The sequence below is a fragment of the Kwoniella dendrophila genome, chromosome 8 (genome assembly GCF_036810415.1).
Source record: "Kwoniella dendrophila CBS 6074 chromosome 8, complete sequence".
In the NCBI taxonomy this organism is placed as follows: domain Eukaryota; kingdom Fungi; phylum Basidiomycota; class Tremellomycetes; order Tremellales; family Cryptococcaceae; genus Kwoniella; species Kwoniella dendrophila.
This window is the reverse complement of record NC_089483.1, coordinates 693895-718246: the sequence shown is the minus strand read 5'-3', so window position 1 is coordinate 718246 and position 24352 is coordinate 693895. Positions and strand designations below refer to the sequence as shown.

At 38.8% G+C, this 24352-nt stretch overlaps 10 protein-coding genes across 10 annotated transcripts; 4 read left to right on the top strand and 6 right to left on the bottom strand.

Moving 5' to 3' along the window:
- Positions 1-240: 240 nt before the first annotated feature.
- L201_006118 (proteasome subunit beta type-5) lies at positions 241-1802 on the bottom strand (the record flags this gene model as incomplete). Its single annotated transcript, XM_066221843.1, has 7 exons — positions 241-356; positions 429-567; positions 646-777; positions 892-1018; positions 1152-1236; positions 1333-1486; positions 1641-1802. The coding sequence occupies 7 exons, from the start codon at positions 1800-1802 to the stop codon at positions 241-243; spliced, it is 915 nt and encodes a 304-aa protein (XP_066077940.1).
- Positions 1803-2201: 399 nt separating this feature from the next.
- L201_006117 (uncharacterized protein) lies at positions 2202-2901 on the top strand (the record flags this gene model as incomplete). The annotated part of the gene is made up of 4 exons (XM_066221842.1): positions 2202-2248; positions 2316-2346; positions 2409-2498; positions 2614-2901. 4 exons carry the CDS (start codon positions 2202-2204, stop codon positions 2899-2901), a joined length of 456 nt encoding a protein of 151 aa, XP_066077939.1.
- Positions 2902-3175: 274 nt separating this feature from the next.
- On the bottom strand, positions 3176-3646 carry L201_006116 (uncharacterized protein; the record flags this gene model as incomplete). Its single annotated transcript, XM_066221841.1, has 1 exon — positions 3176-3646. One exon carries the CDS (start codon positions 3644-3646, stop codon positions 3176-3178), a length of 471 nt encoding a protein of 156 aa, XP_066077938.1.
- A 1293-nt stretch (positions 3647-4939) lies between these two features.
- L201_006115 (uncharacterized protein) lies at positions 4940-6452 on the bottom strand (the record flags this gene model as incomplete). The annotated part of the gene is made up of 3 exons (XM_066221840.1): positions 4940-6130; positions 6240-6258; positions 6304-6452. The coding sequence occupies 3 exons, from the start codon at positions 6450-6452 to the stop codon at positions 4940-4942; spliced, it is 1359 nt and encodes a 452-aa protein (XP_066077937.1).
- Positions 6453-6934: 482 nt separating this feature from the next.
- L201_006114 (uncharacterized protein) lies at positions 6935-8388 on the bottom strand (the record flags this gene model as incomplete). Its single annotated transcript, XM_066221839.1, has 5 exons — positions 6935-7395; positions 7460-7638; positions 7704-7978; positions 8046-8197; positions 8271-8388. 5 exons carry the CDS (start codon positions 8386-8388, stop codon positions 6935-6937), a joined length of 1185 nt encoding a protein of 394 aa, XP_066077936.1.
- Positions 8389-10467: 2079 nt separating this feature from the next.
- Positions 10468-11522, top strand: L201_006113 (uncharacterized protein; the record flags this gene model as incomplete). The annotated part of the gene is made up of 2 exons (XM_066221838.1): positions 10468-10932; positions 11049-11522. 2 exons carry the CDS (start codon positions 10468-10470, stop codon positions 11520-11522), a joined length of 939 nt encoding a protein of 312 aa, XP_066077935.1.
- Positions 11523-12201: 679 nt separating this feature from the next.
- L201_006112 (uncharacterized protein) lies at positions 12202-15805 on the bottom strand (the record flags this gene model as incomplete). Its single annotated transcript, XM_066221837.1, has 3 exons — positions 12202-14951; positions 15025-15638; positions 15753-15805. 3 exons carry the CDS (start codon positions 15803-15805, stop codon positions 12202-12204), a joined length of 3417 nt encoding a protein of 1138 aa, XP_066077934.1.
- Positions 15806-17774: 1969 nt separating this feature from the next.
- L201_006111 (uncharacterized protein) lies at positions 17775-18653 on the top strand (the record flags this gene model as incomplete). The annotated part of the gene is made up of 1 exon (XM_066221836.1): positions 17775-18653. The coding sequence occupies one exon, from the start codon at positions 17775-17777 to the stop codon at positions 18651-18653; it is 879 nt and encodes a 292-aa protein (XP_066077933.1).
- A 357-nt stretch (positions 18654-19010) lies between these two features.
- L201_006110 (uncharacterized protein) lies at positions 19011-20058 on the top strand (the record flags this gene model as incomplete). The annotated part of the gene is made up of 2 exons (XM_066221835.1): positions 19011-19121; positions 19306-20058. 2 exons carry the CDS (start codon positions 19011-19013, stop codon positions 20056-20058), a joined length of 864 nt encoding a protein of 287 aa, XP_066077932.1.
- A 735-nt stretch (positions 20059-20793) lies between these two features.
- On the bottom strand, positions 20794-24220 carry L201_006109 (OPT family small oligopeptide transporter; the record flags this gene model as incomplete). Its single annotated transcript, XM_066221834.1, has 19 exons — positions 20794-21037; positions 21173-21219; positions 21273-21526; positions 21592-21717; positions 21768-21790; positions 21853-21891; positions 21943-21959; positions 22012-22054; positions 22111-22124; positions 22189-22259; positions 22317-22393; positions 22448-22487; positions 22544-22629; positions 22692-22873; positions 22951-23172; positions 23338-23357; positions 23440-23582; positions 23647-23918; positions 23981-24220. 19 exons carry the CDS (start codon positions 24218-24220, stop codon positions 20794-20796), a joined length of 2160 nt encoding a protein of 719 aa, XP_066077931.1.
- Between the last annotated feature and the right edge of the window lie 132 nt (positions 24221-24352).

The window sequence follows — 24352 nt, the reverse complement described above, 5'->3', positions numbered from 1 at the left end:
TACAGGATAAAAGAAAACGATATCAATGTAATCGTAACGATCGCAATAACAGTCCAAATATCAAGAAATGTAAATTCAGTCCGGCATACGGTGGCGATTTAATCGATATGATAAAACTAACACAAGTTCGGCAATCACCGCTATCTCCGCTTATACTGTGGCAAACCTCAATTAACACGATGTCTACTGTATACATTATGCATTACATGTTCTCGGATCTCTCCTAAAAACGGACTATATCTATTGTTCTACAGCCATCGGTGAAGCTGCTGCAGCAGCAGAAGCTGTAGCAATTTCTCTATCTGCCTTCTTCTTGTTCTCATATTCATACCATAATTCGTTAACATCGTAATTACCTATGAATCAGCATAATCAGTAAATAAACTTGTGACTTAAGAATAAATGTTTGAAGGGGGGGAACAACTTACCAATGAAGTCCCAACCTTCTTGTTTTACGTGATACAAATTACATGTGTTACCTGAATAAGCATCTCTGTGACCTGCTGCAATGATTGATCTTCTGCCTAACTCTTGTGCCTCTTCATCTGTCAAATCCCATCGGTATCCCTAAAACATGGAACTCGATCAGCTTAGGCTCCCCGGGGATAGTCCGATAAACAAAGCTGAAAATGTTGTATAGCTCACTTGATCAAGTACACCATATGCGAAAGTACTACCTGAACCAACTGAGAACAAGTTTCCTTTTAATCTTTGTCCATCATCATCTACGTAAAAGATTTGAGGTCCGGTTTTATCCCATCCACAAACCATGGTACCCTAAGAAGTCAAAATAATGGACAAGTCATTAATGTGTTCCACAACATGCTTTACAGTTACACAACACTATCTGCTGATGTGTTAAGGTAAATACATAAGTAAGTCAAAACTCACCATACTCAAACCCATACCTTTATATTGATATACGATATTTGACAATATTTTTGATGCAGCAGCTACGGAGATTCTTTCTTTATTTCGTAATTCGTATAATCGACATTGCATACCGAGATATGTTTCCCTAAATGTTCAAAGTTATATTAATAAGCTTGGTCAGGAGATAATATTATCAGAGCAGACGAATTGTAGTAAGATAAGGGATATTCATCTAAGAAAAGAGATACAAAATGCCTGTATTGGTTACACAAACTCACCAATATTGACAATCAGCAGCACCACCAGCCATAGTACCAAGTAAGAATTTATTGATTTCAATAACTTTTTTTACTGTTCCAGAGGCTATAAAGAGTGAGATAATGAATATCAGCTACATTATCACCCCAGGATCTGGGAGCTAGCTGAAATTGATTGATATATAAAAACCAGTATACTCACCCACATAACTACCTGCTGTAGCTCTTGAATCTACAGCTACAATCACACCACCTTGAAATTTGAATGCTAATGTTGTTGTACCATGTGCTATCTTAATTTTAGCTTCTGGATTAGATGACATGTTATCTGTATGCAAATCTAAAAATGCTGTTGGCTATATGATCACAAGTCATATCGTGATATCAGCTCTCTGATTCTATACTATATACGTCCTTAGATCACAAAACATATAGGTTTACACAGTGATCTTGGTACCCAGACAATTTGTGAGACAAGAACGATCCGTAAGAGAAATTTGAATCACTTACATCAGATACTCTAGGTACACTCATTCCTTGTACACCACCTGTTCTTGATAAATTACCGAAACCTGCCATACTTCCCCAAGCAGCAGCATCTGTATGTTCCAATTCATCATATTCCTCTAATCGAGATTGATGTGGTTGTAATTGCGTTAAGACCGAGTTCATTTTGTTGATATTCCTTTTCTAAATTGTATAATTCGCTGTTGATACCGTTGAAGCGTAAGTATAATCCCAGCTTTATGAGAAGAATATCTGCTGTTTGTGTATATATAAGGCCGCGAAAGCGAATTCAACAATGACATGCTAACAATCTAACAATCAATGAACGATGACCCCGCGTCTCTCGCTGATGATGAGCGAGGTGTAAGCGGTAACGTGGCTTATAAATGGGCTACCACAATAAGCTATCACTGTACCCGATCAACCTCCACTTTCAGTGATCATGACGAAGACCATAGACAGTTCACATTCCTCAAAAACGACAATGAGCTATCTATATCAATTCGTGCATCTTCATCAAGAAACTTCTTTGCCTTCAGATATACAAGAAAGGAATCGTTCATGATGACAAGATCAGGATTACAACAAGATGTGATCAATCTGTACCGACAGTAAGTCCGAAACCTTGCCTTTCTGTGATGAACATCTTTTCTCATAATTCGGTGTTTTCGTTCATAGGGGAGTACGAAATGCTATGTCCAAACCAGCTGTAAGCTAAGTGACTGGTGCTCTCATGAGATCTGCCCAGCTTACTGAAACTTACATGGACAGGAAGCAAGAGCAAACTTTCTCCTACATTTACGATATAATTTTCGTAACCCAAAATTAAGACAGAGAGATTATACAGCTATTGAACATCAAGTAGGTGCTCAGAAGGAGACTTCTTCTTTCACCATCTCCTGCCCTATATGTCCTATATCCTTGAGAGATTTTACGAACTATTTGGCTCATTTATGTGATATGAATTCACTCACAGCTGCGTAAAATGTCAAGAACCCTTGAAATGCTATCTGAACCTTCCACACAGCGTATATCAATTTCACCAGAATGGCAGAATTGGTGGCAGGAAGAAATAAGTCAAAGTCGGTCTCGAACGTCAAATTCGCCATCGAACAGAGCAACTGAGAACAAAACAAGCTTAGATCAAGCTCCAGGAGGTGCAACGAGCGAACAGGTAGTCAAGCAACAGGTTTTGAAAAAGGAGGATGGAGGCAGGGATAGAGATCAATGGGGAGGTAAATTACCTGGTCATGGAGGTACATGAGATACATAAAATTTATGAATGTTTTCTTTGGATGACCTGCCTTTCCGACGCATTTATCCCTTTTATGTAAATAGCGTATCTAAGTCACAACTATCTGATGAAATAACGCCATTACGCACATGCGCTTCAATTCCAGCAGTAATCGACATTAACGAATTTAAACATCAAAAGATGCATATTAGAAATAGTAGACATTCCTAAGATACTGTAATTGTAGCCAAGATAAACTTCAGGTCAAGAATCTAATAATCTTCATCTGATTCGTCTTCACTATCTATCTTCTTAGACCATTTCTTCCATGTCTAATATCTTCCGGATATTCACCAATATACCTTTGGATTTCTTGGTCAAATATGTCCCTAAAATCTTTTTCGAAGGGTGCTTCCTCTGTTGTATCATCCTGATCCATAAGCACTAAAAGCCAATGATCTGACAGACACATATGCTTTGGAAGTTTGAAGGTGTCAATAAGTGGTATAAGGTATCTAGCGACATCACGTATCGTTTCTTCCTCGATTTGAGGTATATCCGGATTATGAATGAGAAATGGATTATATGGATAAACTAATATTATAAGTAGTTCAGTAAGCCCTTGTCCAGGTAAGGCAGGGGCGATTGGTAATGGTGTGAGTGAAGGTGTTGAGGAGGTAATTACCGACTCCGATATCGAAGATCCAGGTTTACGATGAATTGCAAGATACAACGATTGAAGTTCCACTAAATCAGACCAAGGCAATTTTGACATCACTTCCAGGATATCGCTCTGTGTGTTCCTGTAATCCTCGATAGAATTTATAGAGACGTATTTTAGGACACTGGAGAGATCTTTGATACAACTCGGAACTGCTTGACTACTTGAATCCATCGACAAACTGGTGATGTGGATTCTCGAGCCGTGCCGGTGCAGGTTGCCCAAATGACGTGAAAGCGTCTCTAGCTTGAAATTATCATCCACGGTAAAACTATCGAACACGATAAATTCATGTCTAGAGATTTCCGCTAAAGAATCTTCAACAAATTTATCATATTGAACTTCTGTAAGATTCCATGCGCCAATGTATTCTAGATGTAGAAGGCGACGATACTTCCAGCCGTCCGGCAGATCGAGAGGATCTTCGATGCAGAGCGAATTTCGCACAGTCACAGTGACATTGATGACGTATTCCAACGTGAAAATTTCCTCTTGATCCTCTAACGTTCGGTATAAGGTTTTATCACTCTCAATTGATGGTCTAAAGATAGAGGTAGCTTTTGGGAAGGTATGGAAAAATCGGGGGAGTTCCTCCAGTGGTAAGGTGTCTCTGAAGTCAGGGAAAGATGATGTACTCAGTGGTCTACCAGACCGATCCAGGATCAGGCGTCGAACGGCCTCACAATAAAGCTGCATTCGACACTGTATTATATATATTGGTCAAATCCACTTGTCAGTGAGCAGACCTAAGACGGAGATTATGTATATCTTGACTACTCACACTGTCTTTCCATTTTCGAAGTGAACCTAAATATACAGAATGCTTAATTTCGCGGTACAATTTTTCGACAGCCAGTTCGAAGAAAAAGTGGTTAACCGTGAGAAGCGTATAAATATCTTTTGGAGGCAGATGAAGAAGTATTTCAGTCGTTACTTTTGGGATTGCCCAGACTCGTTGTTGGGCTGATAAAATGTTGTGTAGGGCTGGATTGGCGTGACAGTCAGACAGTGTTTCAATTTATGAGATCCAAATCGATAGCGAGAGTGTAAATGATGAAATCCTGTATTGATGATGGCAATATGTGTTTATTTATGAGCTGATGAGATAAATTTTGGGTGATTGTTGTTTTTGATATATGGTGTTGCAATAAAATGTAAAAAGGAACAAAATGTTGCTGAATGAGATGTGAAAAAAACAAACACGAGTAAAAAATACTCCACCCCTGTGTGAGTATGGGTGTGTGCGTTCTGCACTGATCATTGATCACTCTGATGGTCGGTGCAACCCATACTATACACAGCCTTCTCTTTGGCGAACCGCGAATGTCAATATATCCACATCAGAATCTATCTCGTACCGAATACATCCCTGTATCCGCTTTTCAACCTAGAAGAATGATCTTCAGAAATTTCACTTGACTTTGAAAAACCATGAATGGAAAATCGAATGGTTGGCTGTCTATCATATTTAGGCATAAGTTGTCTAAATAATTTCGCAATATTTTTTACCCATTTCTCTTCCACTTGAAATTGTTCACAAGTCAATTCGGTTCCTTGAGGATAATGAATGTCAATTTCAATAACTTTAAGATGTGGTAAAGGCAAGTTTCTAGCTACAGTATCTTTACTGAAATTGATTTCATTGATATCGACATGTTCATTATTCGAATCTGACTCCGCTGCTTCTGTTGTTCTTGAAGATTCTGATACTGATGAGGTAGTAGCTGGAAGATCTCTTCTAGCTGAGATGCTCAAATAATCGAGATATACCAATTTATCCCAATTTACAGTTCGTAATAGATGACTTAAATCAACCTCCGTTTCCTCATAGTTCATAGCGCGATTGTAGATGTAAGTCAATCTTTCAGGTATTATATTTAATAAATCTGCTAATTTATTATTAGGGTATCTCAATCTTAATATTTTAGGTTTTTTAACTTCCTTCCCTGGTGATAACATTTCCACTAGGTCTTGATATGATTCTAATAAAACATCAGTTGATAAAGATGTGTTTATATCTGAATCTAATTCGATTAATTCAATTTCTTCAGGCAAAGATTTGATTTTTTTAATTAAAGCTCTTTTTAATGGTTCATTAGATGTAGGTTGAACTTGTCCTTTCAAACTTCCTTCTTTTGTTGTAATCATTTTCAATTTTAAGCTTTTTTTCAAATTCCAATCTTCAAATATATAATATGGTTTATGTTTTATTAAATCAATTTCTTTAGTTGTTGTATCTAATCCCATTATTTTTTCATTATTATATTCTGACCAATCCAAATAATCTGTAATTACATATTCATATGTATATCTCCATCTTTCTAATCCTGAAACAGTCAAATATCTCTCTCTATGTAATGTATGTACATCACCTGCTTCAATCCGTGATATTCTAGTAGGATCATGTGATATTTTAGTAGCATTTGGATATTTTTCTAATATCTTCGGCCATTTATATGGAGCTGGTACTTTCGATGGTAAGAAATACACTGGAAATTCTACTGATTTTATTGAATTTCGATATATCTTAAGACGTCTCTAGATTATTGGTGAAATTGAATCACCTCATAAGCTTTTGATCTTCAATGCCTGATCTGTTATTGGCTTGACAGGATTGAAAAATCGATGTTTAATGAGAAACACTCACTTTATTACGAACATGTCCACTATACAGATATAAACTATAATTCTATCGATCGATAGATTCATACACTTTTGCTGCCATAATCACAAATAGGTCTTTAGATACTCGCATCAATTTTATTTGTTCATTCTTTTTGCAAAAGAAGAATATTTCTTCTCGTAGGTCAGGTGTATTCCATACTGTCTCAGCTGGAGAAATAGCTTGATGGCCGGACATGACTGTTGACGATGTGAATTATATCTTATATAGACGTAACAAGGCGATTATTTGTACTGGGTCAAGAGTATCAGAATTAGAGTGATGGATGTTGTAGAGGATGAGAAAATGTGTGCAGATGTAACGGACAGCAGAGATAACTTGGGTGCTTGCTAGTACCTAGTTATAGTATGTAACATGATGACGTAAATCTCTTATCAAGTACATTCCGACGGAAATTCCAGCGTTTTTCTGTAGCAAGCAACATGTATTAATCTTCTATCTAGTAAGACGTCCAGGAGAGCATAAATGAGCACGTAGCATCCTTTTATTATCATATGTATAGCAAGAAGCTGTCAATTGAACTATCTACTACATATCTATTATACAATTCGCCGAAAGCAAGGAAAAGGATGTTATGTTGAATTCTCGTAGTTTCATATTCCCTTCTCTGGTACCTCGCAAGGGAGGTATGAGATAAGCGTATCATATAAATAAACTTTCTATGCCATCTCGACATCTCCATCATCATCTTCTTCATCTTCATGTATAGCAGGAACGACACCGTTCTTCTCTAACTCTACTAACAGTTCAGCAACATGTGACCCAATACCTTCATCTTCATAATCTTGATCCGCATACAATCTCGCACATTCAATCAATGATCGCATACTCTCACTCAAACATTCTTCTATCGTCATTGGTTCTCCATCTTCTGCTTCTCCTTCAATCACTTCTTTAGTCTCAACTGCTGTAGAAGTGGGTTTGAGCAATCCAGGATTTTCTTTTATAGCTTCAGCCCGCAAGTAAAATGCCCATCCTTCTAAATATGCACCTTCAACATTCAATGAATCTTCTTCTCTGACTGTTGAAAGTATATCTAATGCTTCCAAATGTTTCGAATGTTCCAATAACAATCTGGAAAGTGATAACCTTGCAGGAAGTGCTGGTAATGTAGGATCGACTGAGTATGATTTAAAAGTTAGCGTAATGCAGGAAAATCAATACGATTGACAACATTCACTTACAAGGTTCTCTTCCTTCAAGATCATTATACAGACTGACTACTACTTCCTTAGCATCATCGAAACGTGATTGAGACATCCTTATACTTGCTAAAGTCAATTTCACTTCTTGGTCATTTGGAGATATACTTAAAGCTCGTTGTATGAGGTCATCACAATTTTTCTCTGCGGCTGGTTCGAAGCTTTTCAGGAACATGATATCAGCTATGATAACTTCACGTTGTCGACAAAGATTTAGTTGATTTACCATAAATCAGACATCCAAATTTCGATCATAGCCACTAAAGCAGTTACAGCCATTTGTCTTTCTTCATCAAAATCTTCTGGTTCATCGGCAATACTATCCTGTTTGCCTTTGCCTTTTCTATCTTTGTCCGCTATACTCTTCTCAAGCATTGCTGTAGCTGTTGAATAGTAGCCTAAAGCCTCTTGAGCTTCCTTGGCACATTGTGCCAAATAAAGATAAGGTGAAGGATGTGAAGGTGATTCAGGAACATTCGGAGGGAACAATTTTAAGAGATGCTAAAATATATATTCAGCTATCAAACCAAAATCATATTCACAAGTCAGCGAAAGATCTCATGCCTACCTCTCTTCCTCTATCCTCATCACCAGCTTCTAATTCAGCTATTCCAACTAATTCTCTAGCTTCCAAATTGGTAGGTTGAAGCTCTAATGCTCTATCCAAGAATTTTACAGCAAGTTCGAAATTAGATTGACCAAGAAGGATATGAGCTTTCTCTGAGAAATCAAAATTTGGCTTCATGAGCAACTGTCACTATGAGAGGGTAGTTGACGTTATGGGATTACTTACCAATCAAACTTGCTGCATCAATCGGTCCACCTGTACTATTAGCCTGAGCAGCAGCAGCAGCTAATTTCTTCTCTTCTCGTTGTTTATGTCCTGGCTTGGATTTTTTGGTTCGTGTCATTTTGTATAATTGAATCTTTTTTGTGATGATTATAGTAATGTAGGTCGTTGAGCATATAAAGAAGAGAGAAGTTACCATCTGCATTTGCTCTACCTATGACCGTGATAGATTGAACATTTCAACCTATCTTAACTTTGGAAAATACTTGAAGCCAGGAACGACGCCACGTTTTCCGTTTGCATCACGTGATAACGTCATTGTTTACGCATTAATTAATAATTAAATTATTCAAGTAAAGAAAATGAAGCTCGGATTATATATAACTTTCGATAACCCCCAGAAAAGAAATGGATCAACCAGAATGATGTTTCTTTCTGTACTTCAGATTGAAGTTGTATATAGCTTTCATCACTGATACCTTCGTCGAAAAATCCAAAGAACATATCTTCAATCACATTTGTTTGGAGCACCTCTACACGGGCGCCCAATAAGGTATTACAAATCGTCAATTGTGATACGATTTATAAGGATAATCAACAACCTGACAACTTTAGAGATCTGAAAGACCGAGAACTTTTCTTTGCAATTGATCAGCTCAAACCTGGATGATTGACTGATTTTACTACTTATATCGTTTGCTTCCACATTCTTTTATCTGACTAACAACAACTCGGAAACCTCATAAAAGGTAAATGCGATCGATAAAATCGAGACGTCCATATGATATGATCATCGTTCACCGTCATCTCAATTATCATTGTTACTTGTAGTTGTCGTTTGTTTCGTAGAACACGCAAATAGATGCGTCTAGATAGGGATATAACCATACGGCATATCTGACAGAGTTCAGATGTGATCTACCTTTCCAATACTAATTCTCCACTTACAGCTACCGGCGGACGGTCTTTGGTAGCAAAACAGGATATTACAAAGTCTGGTCAAATAACGCAAAGCTGCTAGGAAACTATCCTTACGTATGTTCGCCCACCTGATATAAAGATAAGAATTCAATGCAGTGAGGAAACCGACACGACTTACGCAAGCCTTTCTGAGGAGAATAACAGGTCAATAAATTGACGACATAATATGGAAGATGAGCTTACTGGATTCTGCTCAAACAGCTTACCTTTGTGAGTGTCTCATCCTGTCTGCACCTGTCTGAAGAATATCAAATATGAGGGAAACGCTAAATGAGTTATATAGTACATCGCTCTTATCAATACCCTTATTACCTCTTACATTTTCCCCGCATCTAGTATCCTGTCGTCTTTCAGATGTATTACCCTTTTCGCGAACAAGTCCACCCTCAACAACTTTGACAATTTGGACAATAACTAAATGCTGTTCAACAATATTAGATCGATACGCTTCGAAGGAAGGAAAAGGTATACTTTTTGGTAGTAATGCAATGCTTAGTAAATGCAGCTTTACTAACTGGATTAGTAGCTCATTCCATGCTCATCAAATAATAGATAGATATGCAAACATACAGCAAGTAAAACTTCTTCTATCTATTCACAACCTTAATATATGGGATCGATTCTTAAAGCATACTCAGGATCACAACAAAATCGTAAAGTCGAATGAGGGTATGTCCAGAATGTCAGTAACTATAGGTCAAGTACGACTGATATGTCAAATATGATCGCGGCAGTGAAAGAAGACGGAGAAGTCATTGTTCTTGGGTCCGCACATATTACGAGGTAGGACTAAGAGAGAGACGACAAATGGAACTATCACACATATCACTATTATAAAGATGTCATCACGATTATCCAACCTACTTGTTAGTTAGATGAATGAGACGATATTCATTCAAACCTACACATATGCGATACTCAGAGCTTCATGCCAGTTTCATGAGATGCGATATGTTCCGAAATCACGGAAGGCGTTATCGATAACACGGGACTCGAGGTGTGAATTTCCCGTATTTGAAGCATTTATATTTAGCCGAAGAATCATCTTGGCTATGATCGAATATAGGGTGTAAATGCGAACAACAGATTCAAATAATCTCTATACAATTGTATCCTTGATGCCAGTACTTTGTTCAATTTCTGTCATGTGAAAGCAATTTGCTCAAAGCGAAGTGATACAAAGAAGCCAAGAGATAAGAGAGAAACGGTCCGCCGCAAAATGATCAGACCTAGAACCATCTTAATTTCTATAACATCCATAACGACACTAGGTTGGAGTGTTTTTTATTATCATCATCATAGATTGTTAACATTATATCCAACATTACCTATTCCTCAGTATTTATCGTTGACGGGTAGAAATGATAAACCATATACAACGGATAAATGGGCAAAATGCGATGCAGGAGATTCATGGGCAATCAAAGTACCTAAATCTGTCATGATGGGTAATTCCGATGATACTACAATGACAACAACAACAACAACGGAATCAAGTGACAATGATTTAGGTATAAGATGGAATAAATCTTTTTGGGGTAGTTCACCTCTTTCCATAGAAGGAACTTTATTTGGTTTTATCAAAGGCTTTTTAGGATATAAGACAGATGAAGGTAGTTCAAGTAAAGAGATGAGTTTGGAGAAAGGTGATTTTGAAATAGGGAAAACTGTGTTGAATGGTTTAGTGAGTTGCTTCAACTTATCCATCAATATCTTCAACATCATAAGAGACGTATTTTTTTGATTTATAGTGTGATCAGTTCAACAGTTATCAGGACTAATTGTCCATCCCTTGCATAGTTCACCATCGAATCCATCAATTATATACCTATATCATCAATAACTAATCAAGGTCAAAATATCAGATCAAGTCAAATTACATATAGATGGGGTGATTTGACTCCGGCAGTTAAATCATCAATTTTGGTTAGAGGTGGATATCATACATTATCAATCTTACCCTTAAATTCTATTTCCAGAGAAGTGTTAAAGCAAGATAAAGATGAAGGTGAAAATGAAAATGATCAAAATGATTATTTATATTTAATATTTACAGCTCAAGGTGTATATAAATATCCTTTATCTTCATCTTCATCATTGACATCATCAAGTATCCAGCAGCAACCCAAAAGATCAATTGAAATGGTTAAAGGAATGAATATATTAGATAAGATATTTGCTGAATTCCATAGAGAATATTCAAGAATTTTATTTGATCTGGCAATTAAGAGAATGGGTTTATATGGGAAATTTGAGATTGTCAATCAATGGTGAGATAAAATCAACGGTCTTGTATTACAGTAACGGATTTTGAGGAAATTGAAAATAGAGTTGGAGCGATTTCATTGGGAGATGCTTGTATGGTTACGTCTAGGTTTAGGATATAAATCACCTCATCAAAACTTGTACTGATGATCGATCAATCAAGCTACTGTATTTTAGCTTAAAGCAGAAATTGCTTTTTATACCATCTTCACAGGAATGCAGTCTTATGATCTATACATGTATTGTGTTGTATATTATGTATTGTATGAATCGTTAAAAATGACATGTCATGCAAAGTATAACAAAAGAATGTCCATCAACAGAATTACGAATACTATATGAGTAATTTTCCCAAATATATACAGAAAAGCCTGATGTTTGGTAAACTAATCTAAGGATGCGAGTAACATTTATTCGCATATGTAATGGTAAGACAGGCGATATGGGGCAAAATGGACAATCTAATCTATTGAGTGATCCTGTTTTTTTTCTCGGACATGATCGATGACCTAGCTGACATACTTGATTTACGACCTAACTAACGTATTTCCCAGTATGGTGTGAACTACTTAGCTGAATTGACTGTATCTCCTCAATTCCCCTACAAATTGTATTTGGCTGACCACGCTGAAAGACTATTAGACTATTTCGCCATTTAGCTTTCGTCTCTACTACCATTTCGATGCATCTAACGATGATGTCCATATCCAGCAGTACCACCTTGATAACCATAAACTTGACCTATTTGAGGTTGATTTTGTGGTCTTGGTGGAGGAGGTTGACCACCGTAGAAGGCTTGTTGGGGATTATAGGATGGATGAGGAGGACCTCCCGAGTTTTGTCTTCTTGGATCATATCCTCCTGGTGGTCCATTAATGTTCTGTGGTGGTGGTCTATTATTGTATCCTTGTGGTGGACCTGCCCCTGGCGGTAATCTTTGTGGAGGTTCCCAGTTATTATTACCTTGTTGTTGTTGATGTGGTGGTAATCCACCTGGTGGAGGTAAAGGTCTTTGTTGTTGGTGTTGTTGTCCATTATATCCCTGTTGTGATGGAGGTGGTGATGGTCGGTTTTGTTGTTGATGTTGGAATAATTGACCGGGTTGATTGAACAATTGACCAGGTTGTGGTCTAGGTGAAGAAGGTCCATTAGGTCTAGGTGGGAAAGGTGATGAAGGTCCACTAGGGCCAGAACCAGGATGATGGAAAATTTGTCCTGGTTGTGGTCCAGAATGTTGAGGATGTAAGGGTCTAATTTGTTGACCTTGTCCATCAGGTGGTCCTCTTCCGTCTGTGACTACTCTACGCATACCACCTGAATTTGGTCCTGGAGGTGGTAAAGGATGTGTAGGGTTTGACATTGTTCTTTGTCTTGTATCACGTCTTTCATCTAATCCAGTCAAAATAGGACTAGACAACGGTGGACCGTTACTTTGCCCTTGTTGAGGTGGTGGGCCAAATGACGATTGAGGTATACCACCGGGTGGACCACGTACGCCTTGCGGAGGACGTTGCTGCTGCTGCTGTTGTTGTTGTTGCATATGATGGAACCCTTCATTAGGTGAACGTTGTACAGGTGATCCTAACGGAGGTTGGGACATGGCTCTTTGAGGTGCGTTTTGAGGTAAAGGTCTAGGTAATTGTTGATGACTAGGTTGTTGATGCATATTGTAGTTTTGTGGAGGTGGAATAGATTGTTGAGATGGTGGTCGAGGTGGAGGGGATTGTTTATTGACTGGTTGAGACCGTATTTCATGATCCACTTGAGCATTTTGCATACCGTATGAAGGTGCACGCATTGGGGCTTCATTATTTCTACCATCTCTCGCTCTTTCAGGTTTCGTTAGACTACTTTTTTTCGTTGAAGCAGGTGGCAAAGCAGCAGGAGCGGGGGTGGGTGAGGGTGATTCGATAGGGATGTTGGTCCTCGGTAATGGTTTACCAGCTGAGCCTTGATCAGCAGGTTTAGGTGGTGTCCCCTTGACAGGAGCTTTTACTTCTTCCTTTTTGTTTTCGGGATCTGATGAAGCAGTCTTCTTCTCTTCCGTGACGTTTCTACCGATCACACCAAGATACCAGAACATGAGATTTGAGATTAATACTTGCTCATATAATGGTCTTCTTGCATTCGCCAATTTGATATGACTCAATCGGTAGACAGCTCTTTCAACGTGAATAGGATATCGAGCATAACTAGAAAATCCAGGTGATGTTGGTGAAGGCGAAGGAGGTACTCCAAGTGATTTTGCTGATTTTGATGAACCCAATAATGCTGCTGCTGCTGCTGGACCAGCAGAAGAAAAGTTTGACACAGATGAAATTTCTTCTGTTTTCTTCTTTGATCCAAATAACGAACCTAGGAACCTATCTTTGTCTTTTTTACCTTTTCCATCTTTATCCTTTTTATCTTTCTTTCCGAATAAACCACCTTTCTTTGATTTCTCCTCCTTTTTACTAGTCGTTGAAGATGCTGAAGACGCATTGCTTTCAATGCGTGAAAGTTGTTGTGGCTTTTCTAAACTGATTGGAGCCATCTTTTGTTCTACAGGCTGAGTTACTGGTGGGATTTGCTGCTGATCCTGTTGCTGCTGCATTGCCATACCTGGGGGAAGGGAACTTCGTTGAACCGGAGGTGCCATACCGGGCGGTAATTCATGTTGTGTTGAAGGCAAGGCAGATGGTCGTTGTTGAGGCGTTGTAGGCGAAGAGGGTTGCTGTGAATATTCTTCTGGGACTTGCAGATTGGCGCCTGATGTAGATAATGAAGGTATAGCAGGTCTTTCCAATTGTATTTCTGCGCCTGGGGAAGTCCTCCTTAATCCTCCTAATGGGTCTCTAACATTTTCCTGAGTAGGTGTTCGATCGTAATCATGTTCAGAAGCAAACCAATCAGAACCATTTGACTGATCAGGTGCAGTTATTAGGTGAGGTAAAGAAAGTTTTTTGCCTGGTGGGGAAGATTCTGGACTTGGAGAAGTTGAGGCTGAATGATCTTGTGAAGAAGATGACATTGAACTTGATCTTGAATCTCTAGCATAAGCATCGAAAATAAGAGCTTCATCTGTTGATTCATCTGATCCTCTTCTATCTTCTAAATGCTGAACTGAATCATGGAAAACTTCCCTTTCGTCATCATGTGATTCAGTACTAGCATTTTCATCACTACCTCCTCCTATACTATTTGTCGTACTTGTACTTGATTTTTTAGGTCTATCTGAATAATCAAATTCGCCTTCAAATTCAGGTAATTCCCTTTGAGGAGCTGCTGTCATTCTACCTTTTCTTGTAGCTGCAAACCGATGTCCACCTCCATCGCCTGATAAACTTGCTTTACCTCTAATTTTCGTACGAGCCGAACGACGGATCATAGAGCCTGGTCTGGACGAAGGTATAAGAGGAGCATCACCTTCTTCTCCTACTGGTACATCATCCTGTAAAACTGCGTTATGGTATTCCATCATCAGCTAATTATCCTCCTTCAGCATTCAGTATGAAGAAATCGGGAAACTCACATCCAGGAGCAACGTTCATACTCAGACTTCTCCTCAGCAAAGTTCTCATAGCTTCTGGATCATCATCAACTTCTTCAGCTTCATCCACCAATTCTTCTAATTTTTGTAAATCATTCAAGGTTAAACCTTTTTCACCTGATCTCCCACCATAAATACTACCTGGTCTACGTGTTGGTACAGGTGGAACTTCATTTTCAACATCATCTCCTGGTCTAGGTTGATATTGTTTACTTAACATTGATCTTTTTCTACCCAAACCTTCATTTGTACCTCTTCTACTTGGATTTCTAGATAACCATGATGGACTTCTACTTAAACCTGGACCTTGACCTGCTTCAGATACATCAGCATTTGTAGGATCAGCATGTGTATGTGATTTTAGAAAAGCACGAAATTCTCCAGGTGCTAATTCAGGATGTAAATGTGCTGGAACCCAAAATAATCCAGCATCTTCACCACTTAATCCATCTGGTGTTGATAAAGTGATATCATTATCTGTATCATATAATGATCCTGAAGATTCAGGTCTAGATGGTGGTGAAGGTGGTGGTAAATCTGGATCTACTGCTAAAGCTCCTGGTCCGGCAGATGTTATTGATCGTCTTCTCAGGTTTCTATAGAGTTTATTAAGTTAGGTCAACTATCTGAAACACCACACAACAAGGGATAGGTACGGTAGATCTCTTTATAGGAAGTAAGATGTACATGAACCAGCATAGAAGACTCACCTCAAGGTATTGATTTCTCTTTCTATCTCTTGATCAGAGACCTCTCCAGGCATCTTGTTCGTATTTCTACTTTTACTATACTACAGATACTTCTCTCGCTCGAGCCCGACGGTATTCAGGGATCAATTCTCGTTTGTTTCTGGAAAAGGTCACTTTTGCGATAAGATTCTTGCTGCCTATGTCGACATACGTGATTGAATTGATACGTTGAATGAAAAGGTGATTATCGTGAACGTGATACTGGAAGCTTCTATGTTGCTGAAGAGGGTGGGTGATGAAAATGCCAAGATTATTGTAAACAGGAAATTGAACAGGTAGTCAAACCGGTGGACGTGGTTTGCTTTTTATTGAATTCTATAAACTGAAAAGACACCTTGTGTGAAATTGACGTTAATGCGTTGGGTGATTGGGGGTAATGCAAGTGATACAAGTAACAGTATTGAATGTTGTCAGTGGATCTATATGCTATATGGAATGCGAACACAAGGTATAAACCATATGAGATTTGTATTGTATTGGCAGTAACAAAGAAAGTATTGAGAGCATTACATTACCCTCACGCGAGTTACACCGTAGCAGCAGCACACACAAAATGATGCACATATATATACCCTCTCCGCTCAAAAATCACGCTCGGACCGACTACAGTTAGGCTTGCAGTGCTATTATGTAAGCAAGATCAGGATAAACAGAAAATATTTAGGATCAAAGGCGTTAACATGTGCCTGCTCCCGCCAAAAATAAAAATGTTTACAAGTCGATATGATCCAATAGATTGGCTCAAGATACTTTATGCTTATGTCTGCTCAAATGCAAACAAGGTGGAAGTACGCACGATACCATCGTCATATATATATTCCTGGAGTATAAGTTGTCAGGTTGGCATACGTCTTCCACTGGATAAGAAGGGCTCTTGCAACTCATATAGATTCATACAACAATACATGAGTTCGAAAGAGATAGCCACAAGCGAAAACAAGACGAACAGCTGCCAATGCTAACTGAATTTGTAAAATTGTCACTGCTTGGACAAGTTTCTATCTTGCGAATTGCGCCCTGTCGTTTGGATGTTCTTTGACTTTTCTTCAACCAGTGCTGATGAACCGAGATCTAACTACAAAATACTTTTGTCACGGAGCAATGCCCTAAACACTTAAAGTCGAGTCCTATGTTCGAAAACATTGTCGTGTGTTTGTTCCCAAAGCTTTCAATCAATCGGTAGCTTTGTTCTTTGATCCCTCACAGCATGCTAAAAGTGTTCATTTTACACCATATGTCAATTCACCGACGCAAAGCTAAACAAATTGATTATTTGTACGTTCCGACGGAACTGCGTATCATGACGTCGCGGCCCGAATTGATTAATTGTTCTATCTTTCTGTTTCTTGAACAGCAGCGAACGGATTCTAGATGTCCTGCCTTTTAGACTTAACAATAGCAGCTAACTGAACACTCTGAAGATTCTCACTTGAACACGCACTCTCATGACAACGCTGCGTGATTGACAGAACCGAACGGTCCTTTTCACAGCGAACCATCAACAATAACAGCAATGTCAGTCTGCCAAGAGATCTCACCGGCTGAGAGGGTATGGACCACATCAGAACTCCGCAGAGAGATCTTCTCGTTCTGTCCAAAGAATGATCTTATCAAGTTGATGAGTGTTTCTAAATCTCTTTTCGATGAGTTAGTTATAGACGTCTGGCGGGACGTTGAATATGACCGTATCCAACATTTTGAACGAGATATATGTTGCGACGAGGTAAGTAATACTATTTTGTCTCATATTGTTTGTTGCAAGGTCGATGATACATGTCCTCAACTCCGTGAGATATCACCCATATGTGCTGCAAGAATACTTAAGCACTAATATCAGGAATTGTGTAGATTCGTTATCGGATATATCTTGATTCAGTTCGCGTTGTAAAATTTCCAAATTCATTGATACCAGTACTTTCCAAATGGCCAAAAATATTGGAAAAGTATCCAAATTTAGAATCAGGTAGTCGCTTTGATAATCAAATGGTGAGACGAGAGAAGTATTTCTTCAAGGATGGCAAATCAAAATACAGATATACATTCGAACATTTATATCCAGAATACATACCTCAAAGTCCAATTTACGGTCCAATTCCTTTACATTTGAAAAAATTACAAGGTGTACCAAAGCCTTGGAGATTGATTTCCAAATTACACCTGCGTATAGAGGCGACAGGAAATAGTCAACAAATGCAGGACATGATAAAATCTTCAACTGTCAAGAAATTAACTTCGACCGAAACTGAAGTAGCTGCAATGTCGTGGTGTACCCCTATATCAAGTTTAGTCGGGGCGGAAGCCTTGGAAATGGTACTTGAGAAAGGTGGTAAATTACCGAAAACTATTCATATCCGACATTATGATGAGAATTTACCTGAACTCCTCAACACGATATCAAGTCAGTTAACTGATATAGCTATCGCATTCAATCGCGCGAATTCAAGTTTAGATAATATGATAAGAAAAATGAAATGGGATCGATTTAGGAGTTTAAAACGTTTCAGAATCAATTGTAATAGGAAGGATGAGGAAGCTTCTTCAGAAGATATTGATTTCAGTCCAGATGTGAATATCAACGCTTTACCCTTGCCGAAATTAGTAGATTTAGAAATTGGAGTATACTATTCAAGCTGCAATCCAATAAGGTTACGCACTGCGGAGGGAATGAACGTCGAAATAGAATGGATACGCAATATCGCTAGGACATTCAAGCAGATTGTACCGTATTATGGAAGAAGAAAACAACCTGATAGGGTTTTTTATCCATTATTTCAAAGGTATTCGATGTATGACAGTTACCCTCAATATGTTGAACATCATGATCAATTATCTAAAGCTTTCGAATCGGAGGTTTATTTATAACCCTTGAAGATGTGCTAAATGGTTCAATAAGAAGCAGGAGATATGAACCGTGCAAAATATGAAACGAATACATTTCCTGCTGGATCAAAGGGCTGGTGGGTCAAAGCAAATTTTACCTAAACGCGCAATCACAGTTTTCGCAGATCAAAAACTTTCATATTCAATCATGAAACTGCCTAGCACACAAATAATCACTATGTGGGACGCGTACTTTATTGCTCTTATCAATGAATAACCTTTCTTCACCATACATCTCAATAGTTTCCAGTGATTTCATCATCCACGATTGATGATAGGTTGATTTCAGTCGAGTCAAACAACTCTTTAGTGCAAACTTCTAACTGGATTATAACCAAAATGTCGGTAGAAGCGGAGAAACCAAAAAAAATAGGACAATTGAATGAAATGGTTTGGTCAAATCCTTCAATCTGCCGAGAGATTCTATTGTATCTTCCCACAAAAGATGTGGTAAATCTCCTTATTACAAGTCAATATCTCTTCAAAGCTGCAGTGGCAAAACTGTATAAGGTGTTCCCTTACAAAAATTACCATAAATCGATTGGTTTGTGTAAGTTTCTAGTAAGTAATCTTTAACATACTGGTATATTACAAGATAACGGAGACTGATCAGTACATCTATACTCTTTCATAGACCAGGAAACATATATATTGGAAAGCGGTCAATACTATAACATTAGATAAGAACGTTAAAGTTAGACGTCCTGCAAAATGGTTCCGATTCTTTGGTCCTTTCCCTAATGCAACTCGGATCCTTTACATCGATGACATCAACGAAGCGAGGATCCAGCAAATCGGAAGTAGGATTCAACGCTCTTTCGTCGCTGGTAAAGCACAGTATACTTTCATTGACGGGAACACGCGCAAATGTAAATTATACTTCAAGAATCAGTCAGTTGAAGAAAACAACGGTGTTGCCGTTACTATGAGTCCAAGTCTTTCAAAATGTATTGATCTGCCATCAACATGGATTCATCAGGAAGCTTTGTATGGGGAACCATTTCCTTTTGCGACATTTTTGGATGATAACTCGTCTTCTGACGATGACTCGTCTTTTGGTAAATCTACCTTGTCCACAACACAAATTATAACAGAACAATCAAATTACGTTCTCCTTTCCTTCCAAAGCGGCTACTGTAGGTTTTCGACAAGCATAGATCTCCTTAAAATGTGTCATCAACTTCTCAAGCATGAAAGATTAGCAATAGAAAACTTAGAATTAAACGAACTGAATGAATCTGCAATTAAATCAATTTACCTAAATGCGCATTCCCTTAAGAGACTTACAATTCGTGTGCTTGATAATGATCCCCGGCATCATTGGGAAGACGATAATGGTGAAGATTATCTCCCAGATTATCATCTTGGTGAAGTCATACAAAAATAGATTGGCCTAGATTATATAATTTAGAAGAAGTGCATATCTGGTGTAGAGGTGAAATCGATGAAGATTATCCAATGGACTTCCCTGCAATATTGCCCTCATCAACCATACCGGGTCAAGGTATCAAATGCTTTCAAATACTCTTAGGATATTCAGAGGCCATAAATCCCGAACAATGTCAATCAGACCTAGAGTACATACGTAAAACCGCACACCATATATTCCCCTTGTTTGACAAAACTGCCAAAATTAACGCTTGGGTAAGCGGCCACAGTGATCCTACTATTTGGCGCATACCAGATGTTAGCAAAGTACTCGATGATGCTTTTCAGCAAGAATTATCCTTATTAGTCAGACAATCGGACGAAAGGGAACAAAAGTACATGAAGTATTGGCCAAAAATACAAGAAGATTAACTAAATATGTGCAGTTGTCGGACCTTGATAAAGTGAATACTGGTATCAAGAATCGCCGAGAAGAGCAAATAAAATAGCAAAAGGGAGAAGTAAAGCAGACGGTAAGCTGGGTAGGTTTGGTAAAAAGCACTTAACTACAAAGAAGTGGTCCATAGCAGACTTTCGTACGCCGTAGGATAGAACGATATGGTGGTTGGATGATGTAGATAGGTTGAAGATCTTATGACGAAATAATGATAACGAACAACATATAGCATCATAAAATGGAACTTCCATGCTGAATCCATATAGTCAGGTGCATGTAGCTACTTGTGTGCATAATCTAAGTACCAGGTACACAATGTTCCGTATCACCTTTAGCATTACCCCACCATTCCGGACCACTCCAATTCCATAATACTCCTCCAAATAGAACATAAATAGCTAAAGCAGTGATAGATGTTCCAGCATCCAGTGCAGATGATATTACGTATATGTATTTACCGTGTGTTTTGGGATATTTCTTAGCGAAGTAAGAGTTTGATAGAACCGCTACTATGATGGACGTTAAGATTACGTTTGTAGGGCTGATCCAGAAGAAAGCAGCGAAGCGGGCAGCATGACAGGAGGATAGGAGTAAAGTGAAGAAGGAATAAGCAAATCACACGTTAGCATTAAAAATGTGAATTGCTACCACCAGAATATACCGATATGATGCTCACTATTGAGGTATCAATGTAGCTCCACTACATATGATTGGAAAGACCACCTACGATACATCAGATTAGCTATTATCACTTCCGTATTTAAATGATCACTCACCTTATTAAGTTTATATCCGGGCCATCTCTTATGTCCATAAAAGCAAGCTATTGGAACTAAAGCACCTAATAAGAAGCCAAGATATAACACCTCATATCCTCCACTAAAAAATCTAGCAGGAGCCACTGCTCCCCATATAATCGACGCGGAATAGAATATGGTAGGCGCTCTACCTGTCCATTGACCTGTTGGATCTACTACAGAACCATCCAGAAAAGGTCTCTTTGATTCGAGGACGGATTCTAGTGTGACATCTGGTACGAGTGTATAAGCACAAATGTCCCACACACATACAGAACGCTGAGAGCTTGTCACCTACAATTCGCCAAAGCACCTAAAACCGTGCCCAGAATTTGACACACAAACATCTCTCTTGGCGGTATCGAGGTATACCATCCAAGTTTCAGATCCGATGTCAAAGCAAGAGCTTGAGACATAGCCATATCTTTTAGTGAGATGAGTCAGTTGCTTTCAAATATTGATTTGCCAACTTACATCCGTAGCACTTGAATGTCACACTTTGTACAACGTTCTTGTCAGCTTGACTGATCAAACATAATCTGCAATACAATCTACTCACTTTCCAATGGGTTTACCAGGCATCAAGACCCCTGCCACACTAAAACTTTATCAGCTAAAGGCTTATAATGGTACGATCAGTATAGCTTACAACTCCGTCAGAACATTCTACAAATGCTGTCAGCGATCTGACCTACTGTTCTATTTACGGTCAACTCACCAAACCGATTTGCGTGTTACTGACTGCAGCTATGATACCGACGCTAAATATCCGCGTTAGCTAAGTGTAGACTTACAAGATTCACAGCCGATAACTCACGGAACAAGAAAGACCTAGCAATGAGAGTCATATCAAATGATCAGCTTGCACGCCGCTTTCGCGTAGGCGGAAGCTTACAGTAGCGATCGCCATAGCTAACAATAAAGCCCATATTGGCATTTGCAAAGGAGTCGTCTTGACGAGTACGACTGTTGGTCGGAATTAGTGAATGATATCAAAGTATGTACTTGGCACATCCAGCTTACTTGCCGCAACGAAATTGATAGCTAATAAAGCGATATACCAAGATGACGGGACAGGGGGATAAGACCGCATAAGCTTGCTTCGATAAATTATCAGCTTACTTTCCGCTACGAAAACCAGATTGGAAGCTTACTTATGCACGTCACTCAAATCATTACCTCGTTTCGAGAGAGCTATAGTAGTAATTAGCCCTATCAATCGCGAGATCGTAAAATTGAGTCAAACTGACCTTCTTTGATCTCATCCCGATGCCATAGCCAAACATGTACCAGAACGCTTGATAGTGCAGCGAAACTCAATCCGTATGTTAAAGCGCTATCGACAGGTATAAGCTGTTGAGATGTGCAATGCAACAATAGATAAGCAGGACAGCTTACAAATAAGGAGTCAATAATAGTGGTTTAGCTTCCTCGTATGCTGCCTCGTCTAGTGATAAGTCGGGTTTCAGAATAGACGTAACATCGAATTTCTGAAAAGATGAGTTGTACAATCCCGCTGATACAGGTGAAGGGAATTCTCTAGCTGACCAAAAGTTGGTAACAAGGATCAACGGCATGACCTAATGCAAAGATACCTAATTAGTGTCCCATAAAATATGTGACCATGTCGAAGTAGTATATCGGAAAAGTCACTCACTACCCAAATCATTACCACTAAACCACCAAGATAATTTCCTAGAGCCCAATAAGGTGTATACAAAGGACCTGAAGTACCTATGCTACTCCAATCAAAACTCCAATTTGCTACTCCTAACCCATTATATCCACTGCCTAACGTTCTCATCCACCATGATTCATTGTTTACTAAACATAATATCGATACTGAAGTGAGAGTTGGGAATAGAAGAAAAGGTAAAAACTGGTAAATGAACGTTATTAGAAAGATTAACATAAAAATGCGTAATCTTTTCGTTGTTGCTGCTTGAGCTACATTGGATAGTACCGATGAAGTGGAGGAATAAAGGGTAGTGAATAGCTGAACTGTCACCAGGGTTGACGGCCAATACATTGCTGGTGGATTTACCAAGAGACTTTGTAGCATACCTGATATAAATAGAGATCAGCGCAAGATCATCTTACTCTGATCCAGTCTCATCAAAGTCTGTATTTAGCACGATTCTCTTACCTGCCAAACCGAATCCTATACATTGTGTAGTCAACAAAAGCAGAATGGAAGGTAATGGCCCAAGCTTAGTGCTGTAGTATAGATCCATGATTGCTAAAATATCGGCGGCATAAGCAGCAGAAGATCCTGATGAACTCAAAACGCTGCCAATTATAGCTGAATCAGCTGTTGACTGATTAGGCGTTGTACAGCTGCTGGCTTACTTACCTGACCAAGATAGCTTCTTTGATACTAAAAGGACCATTATTTAATCCCCAACCGAGAACCTTCTTTCCTCTAGGTATTATCCTCTCATCAGCTAAAAAGTGACCCAAGGGGTACGTTGCTAGAATTACGAAATATTGAGAGAATTGAGGTGCATTTGATTTGAAGTAAAATACCATAGATGAACATGCTCCTAAAAGACAGAAAGTTGATCCTAATATCAAGACCCTTAGAGTCAATGTTGGTAGTGATGAATCGTCTGTTGAAGGCACAGTCTATCGAAGGAATCATGTCAGCTTTAGGCATGAGAACAATCGACGCCGTATATTAAGCTCACACGAGCTATCAAAGCTTCCACATTACTGCCTTTCCCTATCACTTCTTCATCTTCTACAGCTCTTCTATAGCTTGCTGCATATTCGAAAGCTTCTTCTCCTCGTTTAAGCTCGTCCGAGCCTTTTAATAGTTTGGCATCTTCTTGATTGATCTCATCTTCTTCGTCGTACTGTTTTGAGCTTGATGGAGCATTTAAGGAAGGTAGTTCGTAGGCTTCTGCCTCTCGAGGACTGATGGGCATAGCGATAGTAAAGGAGAGATTATGGTTGTTTGAGCCTCTTCACAGCCTCTAATCATTCATGGTTCTCCTGATGACACATATATGTGAGGTTGGTGATGACCTCAAAACGATCGAAGAGCTGATAAATGGGTA